The 19,458-nt window shown below is 43.7% G+C and overlaps 1 protein-coding gene across 15 annotated transcripts in view; it reads right to left on the bottom strand.

The window, feature by feature from the left end:
- NCAM1 (neural cell adhesion molecule 1) overlaps window positions 1–18,937 on the bottom strand; it is a 294,100-nt gene extending 275,163 nt beyond the window's left edge. For all 15 annotated transcript variants that reach the window (XM_032838447.1, XM_032838451.1, XM_032838453.1 and 12 more), the window contains exon 1: window positions 18,695–18,937. In XM_032838447.1, coding sequence (XP_032694338.1) covers window positions 18,695–18,746 — 52 coding nt within the window. In that variant the 5' untranslated portion in view covers window positions 18,747–18,937. The remainder of the gene's footprint in view (window positions 1–18,694) is intronic.
- Between the last annotated feature and the right edge of the window lie 521 nt (window positions 18,938–19,458).

Raw genomic sequence — 19,458 nt, 5'->3', positions numbered from 1 at the left:
AAACAAGCAGAGGTGCTTTGCAGCTTAGAGCTCTCTACAGGAACGAGGTCTGGTCTAGGCAGAGGACACACTTCCTTCTTCACCCCAGTGATCAGGATCCTGACTCACTGGGATTGCACCACCCGAAATGCAGTGACCAAAAGGGACTCTTCTTCCACAAAACACTGCACTAATTCTCCAGCATTCAGCTTTTCCACTTGAATGGAATAAAAACCCTTTTGAGAACAACAATTACAATCCCCCCATTTTTTTCTCAGGCGCACTATTGGACTTCTTAGTGCATGCACAATGCAAATAAGGCAAGCTTCCTTTCACAGAGTGATTAATATGCAAAGACAGCCTGCTTTTTTAGTAGGATGTGAAGAACTACCAACAAGCCTTTCTAAACCCAGAGGTTTCTACAATTATTTCCACTGTTTATTTTTAAACAGAAGATTACACAATAACACCAAGCGCTTTAGCTCCAGATTGCCAATATTTTGTAAACAATGACAAGTTAGATTTTTAAACCCTTTGTGTCATATTTAAAGCTATGGTCAACTATCGATTCTAATATATTAATTTTTTCCCAAATTTAAGAAACCCAATTTGTATGAAGCAAGATTCAAGCTCTACATTCTTTTTCAGAAACTACACTTCATTTTTTAAATAGTGAATGATCTGTCTAGCATGTGCCTTTTGAAAGCTTGTAACTTTTAAGATTCACTATAAATTCCAAAATAAGACTAAGAAATTACATCATTATGGTACTTCCTCCAGCTTATGCGCACCTTTATAATTCTTGTGACTTTTCCAAATTATTCTTAAATTCAACATAAAGCTGTGTTTTGATAGAAAATTAAATGAAATCTCTTTAGTAAAGTTTATCAGATGTAATGCTACAAAGAAAATGGAATCTTTGCACTACAAATTATGTCCATGTGACATCAAATCTCAGTAAAATAACTGAAGAAGCATTTCCAATCACACATTTCCCTGGTGATGTTTTTGCTAAAATTTCCAAGAAAATGTCAAGTACTGGATATGAGGTTAGACCTGCCTTAATAAACACCTCGCTTGTCACATTATTCTTGTTTTTGCCTATCTCTAGCTACAAAGTCTCATGAACATAACTGCCCAACATTTCCCAATGTTTTAAACAAAACAAACAAAAAATCATCGATTCAAACATTTTGCTCTGTATATGAATTTTTTTAATCCATGTAATAAACATTAAGATGTAAATTTGATTTTTATGTTCTTCTTAAAGAAATCCTCTATAGCGACAGTTTTAAGATAAGATGTCACATACAGATGAGACTTCAAATTTAATTTCAGTGAAAATATTTCAAGAACAGATGTAGGTCAATAGTGATTATGGTTCACATCAAACCCATCTTCTTGCCAGCAGCCCCTGGTCCCAGCACATGTGACTCTGTCTACCAATGAGGAACCAGCCATGACATCTGCGTACCATCAGTTTCTGCCCCCAGGAGAGATACTGCCATCATTTCGGGGACATCAGTAAATCATTCAGGATATTTTTGTTTCCTTGTGAAGTTCTAGGGTCCTACCAGTTCAAGTCACTCACACACCTGGGGTCTCCAGACAGCATGAGATACATAACCAGCCCCAAATGTCAAATCGCACGTTCACTGTAGTCTTACGTTGTTTTCTTTTGTAACAACTTTTAAATTCTAAATGAAAAAATTCACAACAAAAGAGAAAAAGAACTGATTTACTTGTTTTAGTCTATAAATAAGTAAAAGAGATGAAAGTGAAGACCAAATTAACAATGGAACTCATCATTTTAAATTTCTCATGCTGAGTTCGCTCAAATAATGCAATTTTAAACTCACTTATCACAAACAAAAACTTTAATATTTAGAAATGCATACATAAATTATTGAAATGATCACCCATATTTAAAATTTATGTTTTCTGAAATGTCCCACACTATACATTTATTGTTATTGTATTTAAATAAAGTAATTTAACTGTCTGACTTTGTGATAGCTATTCTCTTAATATCGCACAGGACAGCAGCAATATAACACAGAATAATGCATTGATTTACCTCTCAGTGACTTCAGAAGGATCTACTGTGCATATCTCTAGAAAACCAAATAATAAATGATCATTTGGGTTTCTTATTTAGAAATAAAATTACAATTAGATACCCAAATCAATAATGTGCAAAATGTTTATCTCCTAAAAAAAAAAAAAAAAATCCCCATATCTAACTTAGCTGTGAAGAAGTATTTAAAAACAATAAAAATATTCTTTTTATGAGAGGGGAGGAAGGAGAATAAACTGTCTGCATGACCAGTTATCTTAATTGAGTCTGACCGATAATTTAAATTCTGATTCCAAAGCCAATTTAGCTCAAAATGACCTCAAATTGTAATCTAGGGCAGTTAACAGACTCATTTTCAATCTCTTATCTTCAAAGAATACCACATGATGTCCCTTTTTTGCTTCATTATGACAGATGGCTTTCTTTAATGAAAATTTTAAATTTTAAACATGTCATGCATAACTTTAACTTACATACACAAAAGGGAAAAATCAGAGAAAGGAATAAATAACTCTTCGTTATCTTTTTCCGGCATTTCAAGGTTGTTTTTGGTGTCATTCCAAAGGAATAAATACTATAAATGTAACCAAAAACAATTTAAAAAGTGATCTAGAATTTTTTACAAAGCTACTGAACGCATTCATCTTGTATCTCCAACTCGCAGCCCAACTACATGGAACACTGGAGTTATTCCATAAATCCTGGAATTAAGTGACTGTTTCTAATAAATGCTCTTGCTACCCAACAAGGCTGGGACACAGCCATTTGCAAATGTGTTCATGAAACTGCTCTTATTCTGGTTCTCAGCGTCCCTGCCAAGCCCTGTCTTTATATCCAAGAAATGTGGGATCTCAGGCCACCCACCCCAGAATCTTTTGAGGACTTCTTAGTTGAGAAAAGATTCTTCAACACAGAATAGGTTCTTCACAACGGGTCCTAAGTCCCTGAGTTGTCAATTCCCTTGAAGTTAAGAGGCACGTTCTTAGGTCTTTTCTTAGGAGGCACCCCTGGGACATTAGCCTTTTCCTTTAAGAATTCTGCAAGCTGGGGCGCCTGGGTGGCTCAGTGGGTTAAAGCCTCTGCCTTCGGCTCGGGTCATGATCCCGGGGTCCTGGGATCGAGCCCCGCATCGAGCTCTCTGCTCAGCGGGGAGCCTGCTTCCCCCTCTCTCTCTGCCTGCCTCTCTGCCTACTTGTGATCTCTGTCTGTCAAATAAATAAATAAATAATCTTAAAAAAAAAAAAAAAAGAATTCTGCAAGCTTCTTTAAATCTCGAAAATTCCATACTGAAACATGTGAGATGAAACGTTCCAAAGATGTGCTCTGGCTCAAAGCAATTATGAACCCTGAGAGAGACGGGCCATCAGAGGGTTCTCACAGCCTCCTTCAGAATGAAAGCTAACAACCCTTCTCCTATCACCACTCCCTCTCATACCACTAACTTCAACTGAACACACATGCACCCAACGGTAAGCCACAGGAGGGTGGGGCCAGGTATCTCTTCTCCCACCCTGAATTCTTCTTCACTCCAGGAAGAGATTGAATTTTTATTAGCTGGAGAAGTTCAATCACAGGGAATCTGCTCTTGGGGCATGCCGGGCATTGCTGAGGGCAGAAACCCTTCCCTGAAAATAGAGGGATCCCACGAAATCTCAGCTAGTGGATAAAATGCTCCCAAACCATTCATCTCAGAGTAAGACAATAGTTTGACTTAGACCCCCCAGGCTGCAAAATGCTGGGGTCACTTAAACTGACTGGCCCAAGAGAAAATGCAGGTGCTGAGTGGAGGTGGGTGCCCCCCACCCAATGGATCAGCCGCTGTGAGGTCCACCCACACAAAGATTCCCCATAGCTTTTCAGTGCCTTGCTCCCAATTCCTAATAAACAGTTAAGGGCCATTATAATTTGAGAAATGAAACAATATGAGACACAAGAGGAGATATAAAACAGACAATAAAGGGAAATTCAGAGGATAAAGAGAGAATGCAGCAAGCAAGAAAATTTTTCTAAAATACTTGGAGATGGGGCGTCTGGGTGGCTCAGTGGGTTAAGCCTCTGCCTTTGGCTCAAGTCGTAATCCCAGGGTCCTGGGATTGACACCACCCACCCGCATCAGGCTCTCTGCTCAGCGGGGAGCCTGTTTCTCCCACCCCCGCCTGAGTCTCTGCCTAATTGTGATCTCTCTCTCTCTCTCTCTCTGTCAAATAAACAAATAAAATCTTAAAAAAAATAATAATAAAATACTCAGAGATATAAAAGATGCTCAGACAATAAAACGGAACTCTTAGGCATCAAAAATATGTTAGCAAAATAGAAAATTCAATATAAAATGGGCAAGAAGCCAATAAAACCTCCCAGAAAGTAAAGGGTGAGAGGTTGGAGGAAAAAAGAAATGAACGATAGGAAAGAGAAGACACCCCCCCACCCAAATAGAGCAATCTAATTTCTGAATAAGAACTCCAGAAAAAAGAGAGAGAAAACAGATATGAATATATCAGATAAATAATGTAGAAACATTTCCTGACACAGAAAAACATGAATTTCCACAGCAAAGTGGCCCACTGAGAATCTACCCCCATAAATAAAAAAACAGACTTACAACAAGGCATAGCATTGTGAAATTTCAGAATACTGTAAAGGGAAGATCCTAAGATCTTCTAGAGGAGAAATAAGCAACTTTCATACAAAACATCAGAAATCAGAAGGCACTAGACTTCACAAATGCAACAGTGAAAGGTAGAAAACACAGAGTAACATCTTCAAAATTCTTGGGAGACAAAAATTTCCAATCTAGAGAATTGTATACCAGGCAAATATAAATTAACTGCTGCAAGCCTAGAAAATCAACAGTCAAGACTGAAGAATGAGAGAAAGATCTAGGATATATGTCCCCTGAAGATGAAAGAAAACAGCCATGTTTGAGCACAGTGAGAGGAAATTTACACATCAGTCTGAGAACTGGACAATGAATTAGTGATAGGTATATAGAAAACCATGCAAAGGAAAAAACTGATGCCATCATAAACTTCAGGAAAGACAGAAAGTTATATAAGAAAGAAAATAAAATCATATAATTGCTCAAGGCTCAGCTGTGAATATTTACATGGTCATAGTAATGTAAACATTAAATATTGTTTAAATCAAAAATAGAAAAATTATTATATGAGGATGCCAGGGTAAAGGAAATAAGGGGGTGGGGAGTGTGTAAGAGAAAAATCAACAAATAATATCGAAAACTGAAAAAGTAAGAAAGTAAAAATATGGAGATTAAAAAAATATAGAAACAACTAAATGAGTAGAAAGTGGTTGTTCAGGGGAATGGAAATCAGAGGTGGGAAGAACAAGGGAGGGGTAAGAAGGGGTACTAAGGGTCAGGGCAGAGGACTAATGTTCTGTGTTTCAAGTTTTATAAAATGATTTAACCTTTTAAACAATGTGGACATGACATTTAAAATTTAAAATGTAAATTTAAATTATAAGAAAAAAACTGAATTTAAGAAAGGGAGGAATGACAACAAATGAATTCCAATTGATTGAATAGTTAAGATCTTTAATCTCAATATGTACTTACTATAACTTGGTGGAGAAGAGAGAAACTTGGTGAAGAAGAGAGAAAATGGGTGACACAACTTTTCTCTCTCTTTTTTTTAAAGATTTTATTAATTTATTTATTCGACAGAGATCACAAGTAGGCAGAGAGGCAGGCAGAGAGAGAGGAGGAAGCAGGCTCCCTGCTGGGCAGAGAGCCCGATGCGGGACTCCATCCCAGGACCCTGAGATCACGACCTGAGCTGAAGACAGAGGCCTTAACCCACTGAGCCACCCAGGTGCCCTGACACAACTTCTCTTAATGGTAAATAGATAGCTATGGAATTCAAACCAAGCTGAGAAGCTATATTTAACAAGGTCACTCTATAAGAATGAAACATGAAATCTCCTTTGTCCTAAATCCTTGGGGATTAGAATGTCTCATGATTGAATTTTCCATATGAGCAACACTATTTATACCACCTCTTTCATTCCAGTTTACCACTGGTGAAGACAATGGTATCTACATTTATGTTTGTTTTATGTTTGCAACTATATGGAAACTTCTTGAAATCATACTTCCTTCGGTACCTAGCACAGTGCTGAACACCAAAGACATATGCTGCATAAACTAATCCATATGAGTGTTGCCGCTGCTTGAACGGGCCAGAGTTGTCTCTTCCAAATGAGGTTTAATTATGAACACCCACTATTTATGTTACACTGTGTTATAGACAATCCCTTGGCATTTTCAGATATATAGAGCTAGTTTTTCAGTTGAATACTAAATGGCTGAGACTGACATGTTTTTTGTGTTCTTGAATCTGTTTTTCCTAATTTTTCCATCCATTGAAGTTATTATATCTTACTATCAATGTACCTGTACCTAGCAGTCATGTTTCTTTGATTCTAATCTAAGAGCCCTTCTAAATGTGGTAGAAGGAAATTGGAAATTAATTGAGAATATATGCACTCTTTCTGGAAAAAAAGAGGGGGGAGCTAAAGGGCTTCCCTATCGGTCAAATGCATACAATTAAATTTGGGATATCTATTTTGGCTATCCAAAGGCGTCTTTCCCTCACTTCTTCATTCTTTCCCCTTATTCTTCATGCTTCATGTTCCAAAGATTTAAGGTTGCCAGACAAATGACTTCCAGATTAATGAAGTGTCACCAATATGATCTTTAGCAGCAACCATTATTTAAGTACACTAAATTTTATGGCTCTACCATTATGGTGAATTGACAGATTTAATATTAACCCTATGCAAATAGAAACCCTATGCAAATATAAATCTATATAAACCAATTTATTTTTTAAAATTCTACTTTTTTCAGAACCAAGATCTACTAGACTTTGCTTCCACGGGAGCTGAAACAGCTAAGCCATTGGCCGTGGTGTTTCTAACTCAGCTGCAATTCATGGTGATCCCGAACTGTCAGACAATGAAAACTAAATGGGAAAAAATGTGATTCTAATTATAATCAATACTTAAATCCAACACTAATTGTATACCCCTTCACTGTGAACTTCAACAGAAAAAGGGAAAATGGGGGAAAAAATGACTGAGCTTACTGTGTGCCAGACAGTTGCATAAATTACCTCATTTCATCCTCACAATAACCCTATTAGGGGGGTATTATTATTCCTGTTTCACAGGGAAATGAACTGAGCATAGGAGAGATAAAATAACTGGCTCAAGGTCATGAAAGCACGAGAGCCACCCTACAAAATACCAAGTTTGATGCCAAAGGCTCCCGAGGCGCCCCCTACGGAGTGCACTGCTCAACAACACCAAAAGGAGACAGTAAATTAAGAAAGGAAGTTAAATTGTATTATAACTCAGATCAGAGAGCCTGCACTGGATTTGCATCTTCTCATGCTCCTGACAGCAGTGACCAAGTTGTACCCTGAAACCAGTTCTCATACAGCAACTGCAGCTTAACTAGCGATTGGCAGCATCTCACAGAGACAGAAGGGACACTCGCAGACGCAGCACGAGAAAAAGAGCATCAGTAGTCAGTCACGCCCGTGTCCACTCTTGTGCCGATCTGGTAAAAACGACCCATCTACACTGTGACAAACTGAACAAACTTCAAAAGATGTTGCTCTCAACAAACTTTTTTTTAGAGGTATAGAATGAAAGTAAGAGTATCATGGGCAGTGATGCAAAGGAAAACAAAACTGTCTAAAATGCAGTGCCTGCCATGATGAATGAAATCCCTGGGGAGAAAACCCTCTTAACATTATTCACTTCCTCTCAGATGAGCCCATCTCATTGTCCTTTGCAAGGTTTGTTCATCGCCTGGGTCTTTTCCTTTGTGCAGATACATGTGCCCAGATGGCCCCCTGGTGTGAAGCCTTCCCCCAACCCAACACCCCATTCTTCCCTTCTTTGTGGTCAAGTATGCTGAATATCGGCTTCTGTCAGTCCCTGAGTCTGAGAACGTGAATCCACCATCCAACTAAAATTCTCTAAGATCCCCCTGAAAGATCCTCCTCTGAAACAAATTCAAAGTTTCTACTTGTGCCTCATCTTCCTGACACGCATAACCCACAGTAACCACTGCCCTCTTTTTAATACAGTGTTTGTTTTGTAATGCAAATACAAAGCAAGATATGCTCATAAGAGAAAACTCAGATGGCATTAAAAAATGTAAAATGTGTCTTCTTCCAGGCTTAAGAAGTGAAAGGAATGTTTTAAAACAAAATCGGTATTATATATACCATTTGTTTCCAACTTTTGTCCACTTAACATTATTCTTCTCTAACCGAAGCATCCATGCCACTAGGCAGGCTCTGGTTGCCCCCTCCCTGCCTTTTTGTTCAATATTGCCTTCCGAATTATGGACAAGATGCCGTTCTAAATGCTACATAAATACTACCACATGAATACTTCTGGGTGTGATGAAGATTCTACAATGCACGGATTGTAACCCACGGTATTTTTTCTCCACTGAAAAGGGACAAAAATATAGATGACTATGATCCCTCAGTCTTCCTGGTCTCCCTGGCTGGGTTCCCTGCAGCTTCCTCCCAAACATGCAACAGGTAAATTACCTCATCCAGTCTTCCCCTGTGCACTGTGAAATCCTTCCTACAAAGCCTCCAGCTCTCACCATGCTGGGGAGGGTTCTCCAACCGCCCCTGCTGCCCACGTAATCTATACTCTGCCTCGGAAATCTCAGCCACGTCTCTGGCTTTAGATGCTACCCGATATTCCCAGTTGTCTTTCCATTCTCCACTAGAATGTAGGCTCCACTAGAGAGTAGGCTTTCCAAGGTCAAGGTATTGTACTACTGAGTTTGGGGGCTTTGTTTTACACCCGCAGCTAACAGACCGCACACATGCTCAGTAAGGATTTCTGCCCTTACTTTTTCTCCCTCTGCCCCAAATCCATTAGCTCTCTGCCCTACACCTTCTCTGCACCACACATTGGTTTAGCCTCTGTCTAGTCCCATAATATCTATGACATTATTTTGATCTGAGCCATATAATTAGGCATGATTACCCTCACAACCGGGTCAATAAAAAGTTCCACAAAATAACACTTACCCTTGCTACATAAGATATACATACTCCCTTTTCCATTCTATTCCATCTCCTCCTTCCTCCATTTCCCCTTCCCTCTTTCCTTTCCTTCTTTTTCCTCTTTTTTAATGCTGGCAGAAGTCTACTAAATAGATATCAGCACCCACAGCTGAAAAATACTGACCTAGATGGTAAGATACCAAGATGCCCAATTTTTTCCCCTAAAACTTCATGTGTTTTTACTGAGGTCTACCTTTCATTCAAGGTAACCCCTTTTCTCAGTCTCCCCATCGCACTGACTGTTCCATGATTTCATTCCCTTGGGTTTGTGATTTAAATATTGTTCTCTCTCCCAGTCACCTCCCATGTTGGACCTCTCAACTACTCCGGTTTTTCGCTTTGTCATCTCTGACATGTCAGCCGTGTGCATTTTTTAAACCTTATCCAAAACCACTACAAGGGTATCTTTCCAAGATCATCTGTTTTACAAACTATATCACCACCGGAATCCTTTAACAAGCCCCTCTGGAACCATAAAAATTTGATTTTTATAAAATGGTCTAAAATTTTATTTTTGTGAAGCAAAAATCCTTTTCCTGGCCCGGTATTTCGTCCACCTGCTAGCGTGGCTACTACAGAAACAGATACTCCACTGCACTGACCCCAGCAGTCCGCTCCCACTTCCCTCCCTGGGAATTCGTGGCTAGCATCGAACACACAGCACAGCACAGCACCTGATCAAGCATTACCACTGAACATCCTCTTAAATGTTTTAGAAGACTTCTCCAACGTCCCTGTCCCTAGTCTAGCACTTAAGATTTCAGTTCTCCAGCTAGATTCGTCCTGTCCTCCCTCTCCCTAGTTGTCCTTATGCCCCTTGGGGTCCACATCCATCACTAGCTCATCCACACCTTCTGTACACACCAAAAGCACCTGAGATGATTTTTTTTGTCGTACTTAATAATTCCTACAATTAATACCTTTCTCCTTCTTTTAGGCGCTGATTCATGTAGTACCTCTCACGATTTCCTAACCGTCTGAACTAAGTGTTTCCTCTCTACCCACCTGACAGCCGCCGCAGGCCTGGTATAGCATTCTTCCATTTATTTCATGTTCTCCCTCAGCTTGCAGCACAGAACTTCATGTATCATATTCCCAGTACACATATTTTGTAACATCTCAAAGAAAACCTCCACTCAAGATGCACTTTTTCTGAAATAATGTGTAGCCTTTATTTATTTAGAGAGAGAGAGAGAGAGAGAGAGTGTGTGTGTGTGTGTGTGTGTGTGTGCAAGCAGGGGAGAGGGCAGAAGGAGAGGGAGAGAGAGAATCTTAAGCAAATTCCACGGGGCTCGATCTCACGACCCTGAGATCAGGACCTGAGCAGGAATCAAGAATCACACTTAACCGCAGGCCACCACCCACAGTGGACTCAACCTAGACTGTCAGCCCCCAGCGCTCTCCGTTCGCCCCTCCACTGTGTCACTCCTCCCACACCTGGGCAGACAACAAGCAAATGCGCCTCTGATGCTATGTGTATTCAAACTATCCTCACTGCAGAATGTGATGACTGCAGCCCACCGAAGCAGGTTACGGTCCCAGCCTCACCCGTGTAAGTCACTTAGCCCTTTCTCTGCGCCAGCTCCTATATCAAGACCTAACACGATGTGGCCTCACAGAGCTTCTCCCCACCGCCCCCACCACCGGTCTCGGGCTGCTTCTCACCACGTCCCCACACCCTGTTCCATCCGCATCAGTGTGGGCATTCCTCTCTCAAACACCCGAATAGTCCTGCTCCACGGACTGAAGGCCAACTCGTGCCCCACGCCCAGCTCAAGGGAGGCCCACGCAGACTTAAGTGCTTCCTTCCTTGGGCTCCGATGGCATTTGATCCACATCTCTATTTCTAGGCAGAGTATATCTGTCTCCCACGTAAACTCTAGAGCCAGAAGCAGAGCTTACTTGACTTTATAATCTGAAACCCAGAACAATTCCTGAAGCAACTTAACCCTCTCAGATTTCAGGAAAGTTTGCTGAATTGAGGAATTTGAGAGTGTTTGCTGTGATTCCCTGTCTGTTGAATTAGGCAATCAACCATGCCTTAAACGAGAATACCATCTGTCCTTCCTATTTCACGGAGTTCTTTAAATGTCACCTCCTCACCCCACCCCAACCATGCAGTCAAAGGTGGTTTCCCCCCAATAATCAGAGTAGCCTGTTCTTTTCCTGAGTTTCGATCAGGACACGGGGTTATAAATATATGTGCGTGTGACTTTTTCATGTCTGTGTTCCTCCACACTTAGACTGGACGCTCCAGGAAGACAGAGATGATACATGCTTACCGCTAGGTTCTCAGAACACAGAACTCAATAAATGTTTAGTGAACAAATGATATGAAGATTAAATGATAGAATGCAAATCAAAACTCTGGGATTGGCTAATGATGATCAAGACACGACTATTGGGATTATCAATGCGGTTTCTCTCCTCTTAGATAGCTGACACAAAATCTGAGTCTCCTCTCCAAAACAACATATGCCTTGCAGTTGGCAAAACTACTTCCTGTCCTGCCAGTAGGGCACTTATGTCTGACTCATTTGAATAATAATAGCAATTACTTTATTTTATTCCAGATAGTAATTTACAAAAATATAAGCAGTGAGAAATATTAAATCACCTGAGGCCTTACTTAAGATTTTCTATAAAATAAGGTCAAATGGCTTCTTCTTTCCAAAAATAATTTTGATTTTGACGTATGATTCTGATCTTCAAAGCACAAAGCAACCTTTATGAGATACATACTTAACAAACTGGAACGATTAGTCTCTATTCTCAAGCAAGTGGACCCAAGCAGGCCAAGACACAGCTGCTAACACTGGGTCAGATCTGCAGGGCCCCACACTGCATGGGCTCCTGCCAAGGCTCTGTGGGCTGGGGACCTGCCCATGTGTTCCATGGGCGTTTATCTTCTACATTTTCCAGAAGCAAGAATTCTGTATTGTCCTTAAGGAGGGCCTTCCAAATTGTACATCCCTCAGGCCCCATGAAACCCACACCAACCCTTGTGCTAATGTCTTCAACCTCATAATGAGATCACTTTTCTAACATATTCACAACCAAGATGACAATGCAGGCATATTTAACAAGATTTTTTTTTTTAAGTCAAGTTCTAATCATTGAAGGAGTCATGTTCTCAGAATACCCTTTTTTATGTCCTCCTGAAAAGAGCACTACATAAGAGTATCATTTTTTTTCTAGATCCAGAATACATCCCTCTTTCTCATTAATAACAGAGCTTGCATGCACTAAAGGCCTGTGATCTCTAAAACATTCACAGCTCAAAAATGGAGGCATTGCTAATTTTGCCATTTTGCAGAAGGGGAAGTTGAAGCTTGGGGAAGTTGAAGCTTAGGGAAACTGAATGACTCGAGCAAGACTGGACAGTAATTAAGGGATACATGCGGCATGGCTGGGCTTTCAACCTGGGGTTGCAGGCCACTCTTAATCTCTCCGCAGTTCTACCCTCCAGCTTCCTTGACAGCAGAAAGTATGTCATCTCAGTCTTTTGTAATTCCCCACGGAGCTGATGATAAAAAGCTGGCACTCAATAAATACATTTGATCAACTTTTAAGAGAACACCTAATGTAACACAATCCCAAACACTGTGACATTACTAGGGATATTCCTCAACGATGAGGTAATCAGATACCAAAGGCTTCTCACATGTGATCCCAGGAATGACACAGACAGAAAACAGGGCCAGATGTTGCCAGTGTTTGCAGCTACAGATCAGAAAGTCCCGGGTGAGAAGAGAGAGTAGAGTACAGGTTACATGGTAGCCTCTCAAGTCCCATCAGTGATGGGAATCAGTCTTTGAATCCAAAGGAAAACGTATTTACTTCTGTCTGGGAGAAAAGGAATGTACAACAGGTTTATTAAAACCTTTTTTTTTTCCCCCCAAAAACACATGTACCCAAGATGGAGCAAATGGCTTATCCTTCGGTGTAGTCCTCTGAGCCTCCCCCACCACCCGCTCAAGCTTCCTTGTTAGAAGCTACATGAACACCCAAGAAGGGAGAAGTGTGCCATCCTAACTAAAAGCAGTTAACTACGTGGCTGCATGTAGATGTGACCTAAAGCCGTCTTAACTGTAATGTATTGAAACTGCCTGAACAGGTGCCATTTGGCACCAAGACCGACATCAGAAGGCAATGCCCCTAATGAGCATCTTCAGCTGACAGACAGCGTTTCAACACCTTGAAATGAAAGGGTACAATGGCACCAGCGGCAATGCCAAATAATTTACATCCCTTTACATCGGCAAATGGTTTTAAGGTTTGGCACCAAGAGTTAATATTCATAAGGGAAAAGTTTAAAGGTGACATGACTGTGACCTTCAGATAGACTTGTGGATTTTACTGCCCTACAGTAGTGAGCACATGTACCTGTACTCTTGATAACAGGCTTGCCAGGGTTGTTTCCTCACAGTAAACACCGGGACCCTCGTGGACACCAACTCCCTAGGATTCAGAGGGATCCCTGGCCATCTCCCTCTTGCTAAGAGGATGTCTCTTACAGTATTGCTCAGAGACCTACTATTTTAGGACATGTATAAAATGTTCTTCTGAATTTTTCTCATTTCTTCTTTTTTAACTAAAGGAACCTTAACTACTTAAGTCTTTTTTAATTCAAAAGTCAAGTAGTCATTATGACTACATAGCCAAGTTGATTTGTGGTTCCAATTTTGTCTAATTTGTAACCCATTTTTAAGACTAGTAAAACACTATTTGTAATTTGCTGCCATTTCTTTTAAAGTTCCAGATGTTTCTTAGCCTGTATATTTGTCAGATCCCTAAACTGAGGAATTATTGGTTATAGAAGCTACACTGAAATATTCATCTTGACACCATAAAACATTTGTGTGCTTAAAACTCAATACTTCAACAGTACTGGAGAGCCTTTTCCAAATGCCTTTGTCGCCTCTCAGGCTGTCTGTTCCCAGAAGACTGATGACAGCAGGTGCGGTCCCTTCCTCTCCCCTCCCTGCCCATTGGTTCTGCTCTCCATCACCACAAACCCAAGATCGGCAGGGAAAGTTCAAACCGTTCTTTAGCAACAGGTAATGAATCACTTATTTCGTACAGAGACAGGAAGGACTGTCTGTAAGGTCTCTCTGGAGGTCGGCCAGTAGTATTAAAGTCACTTTCTGTCTGGAGAATAGCCACACTTCCTTCATGTTGAAGATGCAAATATGGGGAACTCACCAAACTCATTTTAAATAGAGACTTTGGGGGCACCTGGGTGGCTCAGTGGGTTAAGCCGCTGCCTTCGGCTCAGGTCGTGATCTTGGAGTCCTGGGATCGAGCCCCGCATCAGGCTCTCTGCTCGGCAGGGAGCCTGCTTCCTCCTCTCTCTCTGCCTGCCTCTCTGCCTGCTTGTGACCTCTCTATCAAATAAATAAATAAAATCTTAAAAAAAAAAAAAAAGTTCACTTTCAAAAAAAAAAAATAAATAAAAATAAAAAAAAAATAAATAGAGACTTTGTCACCTTAAAACATTTAAGTGGTTGGATCAGAAGTTCCAAAGTCCATATTTCAAGCAACGTAAAGTTTACAAGATGCTGTCTATAATTTAAGAAACTGAGTTCCGTAGCAAACAAACATATCTGTCATGCCTAAAGATTAGGTTTTGAATGAGAAAATGGTGCTATTTATTTGGAAAGGAAATTAAGACCTTGTTCCCTGTGATGGAAACATACAGATACAGATTACTTACATTAAATTACATACTACCGATCTGAGGTAGTCAATTAATGATGAATGTATTCCAAAGAGAAGTACTATGCAAAACTCTGAATTGTGGGGCTCCGTGTGACTAATTGCTCTCTCTTATCTCTGCCTAGAGTAAGCACCCACAGCCCATGAGAATAGCACATCCACCATAATTTTGGGGCTTGGGAGCATTTTTGCAAACAATTACTGCCTTAATTCTTGAACTATGGGTGCTCACAAAATAGTCACCAGTTAAATCAACAAATCCTTAATCAATTAGCATAGAGACTTGGATGAACCTTCTTTATTGAACAAGAATATGTCCTGCTATTTCCTGCTATTCCAGCATTATTTTTAAAAAATAGACCCTGGGTAAATGTCGTCAAGTTCAAGCTGTTGGGGGAAAAAGGGGAAAGTTTCATGAAAAACTGACTTTAAAAGAAATGTAAATTGCCAGACTAAAGGAAACAGCGTGATTGGTAGATCCTGGGAAGCTCCACAGCAGGGATAGTAACTCAAAAATTATTAAATAAAGGACTGGCCACACTTCCACAATATCTGGCTTATATTCTCTTTGTGTTCAACTGTTGAATTTTAAATAAATTCTGAGTTATTTTCAGTATTTTAATGTTGGCTAATATTTGTTGAAAGAAAATTAGCCTTTGGTTTTGGGACAGAGTCATGAAAGTTGTATCACATTCTTGAATACGACTACATTACATTCAGTCACAGCTCTGTTCAGAAACACATTTTTGGTCTTAAAACAAAAATCAACAATGAGAAAAAATACAGCTCAGCATTGCTACAGCAAACTTGGCTGAAACACCTCTTGGTCATTCATTTAGTGAGGAGTATTATGTATACTTATATAGGTGCTAGCTGCTTTTGTAAGGCAGCAAAGATGCCCTTTGTTCTTAATCCAGTGCTATCTTGTTAGAAAACCAGTCCTATTCATTCCTTCACTCTGGCAAGTAAAATTGGCAGAGGACTGTAAAATTGTCAAAGAAACATATCACTTAACCATTCCAGATCATTCAAATAACTTTTCCACAAAACATCCAAAATCGCTGTTAGAATAGACTCAGATTTTCTATTCCACAACCATGCATTTTATTCCTAAACAGCAAAAGACACCAAAATGAGAAGGGCTGCAGACTTGATTTGTTTTGTGTCAATAAGGTCAGCATACCTTGTATCTAAATTTTCATTTGCACTGTGTGAAGTGCAGAGACTGAAGTACCATTGTCCCTGAAGATGATATAACATTTGAGGACAAAATAATAATAGTAGTAATAATTACTATTATAATTATAGTAACATCATTATTACTATGTATACACAGACACATGGATGTGTGTGTATATATCATCTTTATTTATCCCCTAACCCTTTGACTAAGGTCTTCGATTTTTTTTTTTTTTTAACTATGGTATTATCAGTACTTTAACAAAAAATTCTCTTTGGAAAACGGTTCAACTTCTTTCTTTTGTTAAGCAACCATGTATGCGTTTCATGTTCTGCCTTGCCCCATCCTCACGGTCCCAGGGCCAGGTCCACGGTCCCAGACGCCGCTTTCCTTCCAGAGAACACTGCTCAGAATGCCACACTTGTCTGGGCGGCCATCAGATCCCAATCCCGGACTCCCTGGGCGTGTACCAGCCTGAGCCTACCAGCCTGAGCCTGCCTTCAAATCGGAACACCGAAGGTTCCACCCATCACAGTGGCGGAAAGGTAGGCCGGCGATCCCCCAAAGATCAGGTCTCCAAGGCCACACCCCCACCTCGAGGGGAGGAGGTCCCAGAAACGTAAGGCCCCGGGAGGGCCGGGAGCGCGCAGGGACCGCGCCGGCCCGACAGAAAACGGCAAGCCCGGGGCGGCCCCGGCCAGGTGGCGGCACGACCCAGCGATCTGCCGACTGGGGCTGGCCCGCAGCTGGGGGCTCTTCCCCCAACCCCTCACTAGATCCCCACCCCCAGCTTCGCCCCCCGCCCGCAGCCGGCCGGTCGGCGCACGCGCGTCGGTGCGCCCAGCCCCGGCGCCCTCCCGGGCGACGCTGTCCGGCCGGGACAACGCGGGCGGAGTGCGCGTCCCGGGTGGGGGGCGAGAGGGACGCCTTGGGTCTACGCGAGAGAGGCGCGAGTGGGCGAGCACGGACGGGACGGACCTCCCGGGGACACCTGGACTCCATCTTCTTTCCTCCAGACTGTGGGGCCGGCAACGGGGCGGGGTTTCTCCTGGCGGGGGTGAGCGAGACCGTTAGGCTGGAACACCGGGAGACGGTCCTGGCAGCTCCGGGCCGCCACCCGCGCCGCAATAAGAGCTTCTCGCGGCTTCCCGCCCAGCCAGCCTCGCTCTGATTGGTCGCCATGGGAGAGGGACCCGAGTTGGCTGGAGGCGGCGGCCGGGGCTGCTCCCGTGCCGCCCCGGGAGGGCACGCCCCGCGCGCTCCCCCACCGGGAATGGGCGGTCTAGGGCAGCACCCGCGGCGGCACCTGGCAGCGGCAGTCGCGACACACAGGCCCCTCCGCCCGGCTTTCCCCGGGCGCTTCCCAGCACACGCCCCCTGCCCGGAATGTACGCCCATCCCACCCAGCTCTCTGCGGCCCCTGCTCCTTTTCTTACCCCCTTCCCGACCGTCCACGCCAGAGCGCAAATCCCTGGGTGGGGTGGGGTGGGGTGGGGTGGGGTGAGCAGCTGGAGGGGAGGGTGGGCACGCACTGAAAAATCTTCAGGGAGGCCGGGATAGAAATACACCAAATGAAATGAACCTCCGGAACGCCGAGGTTTTCTGGGCGGCGGCGGCGCAGCCCCCGCCACCCGCGGCAGCATCCCTCGGCTGTCTTCCCCTCGGCTCCCTATTGTTCGCACTTTGCAAGGATCAGGAACCTCGCCCAAAGAAAGGAGGCTAGAGCGAGGTGTTGCGGGCGGCTACCTGCCATTCTTCTCGCGCACCGTGCAACACGGGGCTCGCGGTGCGTGTGAAGGCACACGCGCGCGCACACACGCGCACACACACCAGGCAGCCCGATCACGCCCTCCTCGCCCTCCGCCCCTCCGCCCCTCCGCACTTCCTCCTGTCAAAACGCGGCGCTCGGCCCTCCCATCCCTCCGTGCTCCCGGCCGAGAGCAGGCTTTGCAAGTAACCAGCAATTTGGCAAATGAAAAACTAACGTCATATCGACGGGGGTGCAACAACGGCCACACAGCCCTGAGATTCAACCCATTTCGTCCCATTTTGCAAACCGTTATTCAGTCTGGGCGGGGATGGGGGGCTGGGCGCGAAGGCGGCGAGCCCCACTTTATTAGACCCGGGGAAATAACGATGGGGCGGCTGCCCCGGCCTTATTGTTCACTCGTCGCGGAGCCGGGGCTGACAAGCCCCTTTCCCCGCGGAACCCAAGCTCGCGCGGCAGCACCGCGGAGCCGCGGCACCCCCGCCCCGCCGCCCGCTTCGGGGAAGGAGCGCTGCCCAGCACCCGCGCGGCCGTAGCGCTCTCGGGACCGACCCCAGGAGCAGGCGACTCCGCTCCCCACGCCGCCGGCACACAAAGTGGGAAGGGCGGGCGCGCAGGAGGCGCGGCGGGCGCTCGCGGCGCTCGGAGGCAGCCCCGGTCCGGCGCAGCCTGGGAGAGCGCGGGGTTCCGCGGGGCAGCAAGGGCGACGCGCTCCTTCCTCAGCTCAACGACAACGACCACCCTTAGCGTTCCACGTAAAGCCACCCCAGATAGCAGTGTCCTCGGGGGGAGAAGGAGGGGGAAGGGGGCAATCAGTACATCAGTCTGAGAATAATCATAATTTCAAAATGTACCTGCAGTTCCCAGGAAAAACAAAGTCCAGATGAGATCCTTAGTTTGCAGCATTGTAATCTGCTGGCTGGGAGGGATGTTCTTGCCGCGGTAAATTCTGTGCCCCCCCCCCTTGCAGAGTGTGGACGGCGGCAGAGCAACAGACCTAGGGGCAGACAATTGCCAGGCTGAGTATGATTATTTTTGCAGAATTGTTTCCTGCCAGCGGCTGCCGAGCTGCGTTCACGCGCTGATCGGAGAATGAGTGACAGTCCCAGCCTCAGCACACTCGCAACTCGGAGATCCTTGCGCTGGCCCGGGTTCGCTTTGATGGAACTGGGGATGGGAGCGGGGGGCGGGGGGCGGGGGTGAGAACCTCACTGTGTCCTTCCACCACGCCGGCCACAAATAGTGCCGAACATCAAGGAGGTAAGAGAGACAGGGGAGGCAGATGCGGCGGCCTGCAAAACGCGGCCTGGAGCCGCCGGAGGAGTCGGGCTCTTTCACACGCAGTCTTCCAGGCAGAGCTGGGATTTCTTCTTTTCACACTTCTCCCCCACGCCTCCGTGGTCCCTCCTGCCATCCAGCCTTCCTTAATCGGAAAGGCGGATATTTTAATAACTAGTAAATAAAAGAAACAAAATCTTAGGTTTGGTTAGGTTTTCAAAGTTGTCGAATCTCCATTTAGATCTTAAGATCCTTGAAACACAAGTATAGCCTAGGATATTTCTTTTTTTCTTAAATGCAGGAAATTAAAAATTTGGAGAGGGATGGAGACAGATTGCTG

This window comes from Lontra canadensis, unplaced genomic scaffold, assembly GCF_010015895.1.
Source record: "Lontra canadensis isolate GAN:19392208 unplaced genomic scaffold, GSC_riverotter_1.0 scaffold104, whole genome shotgun sequence".
NCBI classification, from domain to species: domain Eukaryota; kingdom Metazoa; phylum Chordata; class Mammalia; order Carnivora; family Mustelidae; genus Lontra; species Lontra canadensis.
The sequence above is the reverse complement of the archived record's forward strand: the minus strand, read 5'-3'. Positions and strand labels throughout refer to the sequence as shown.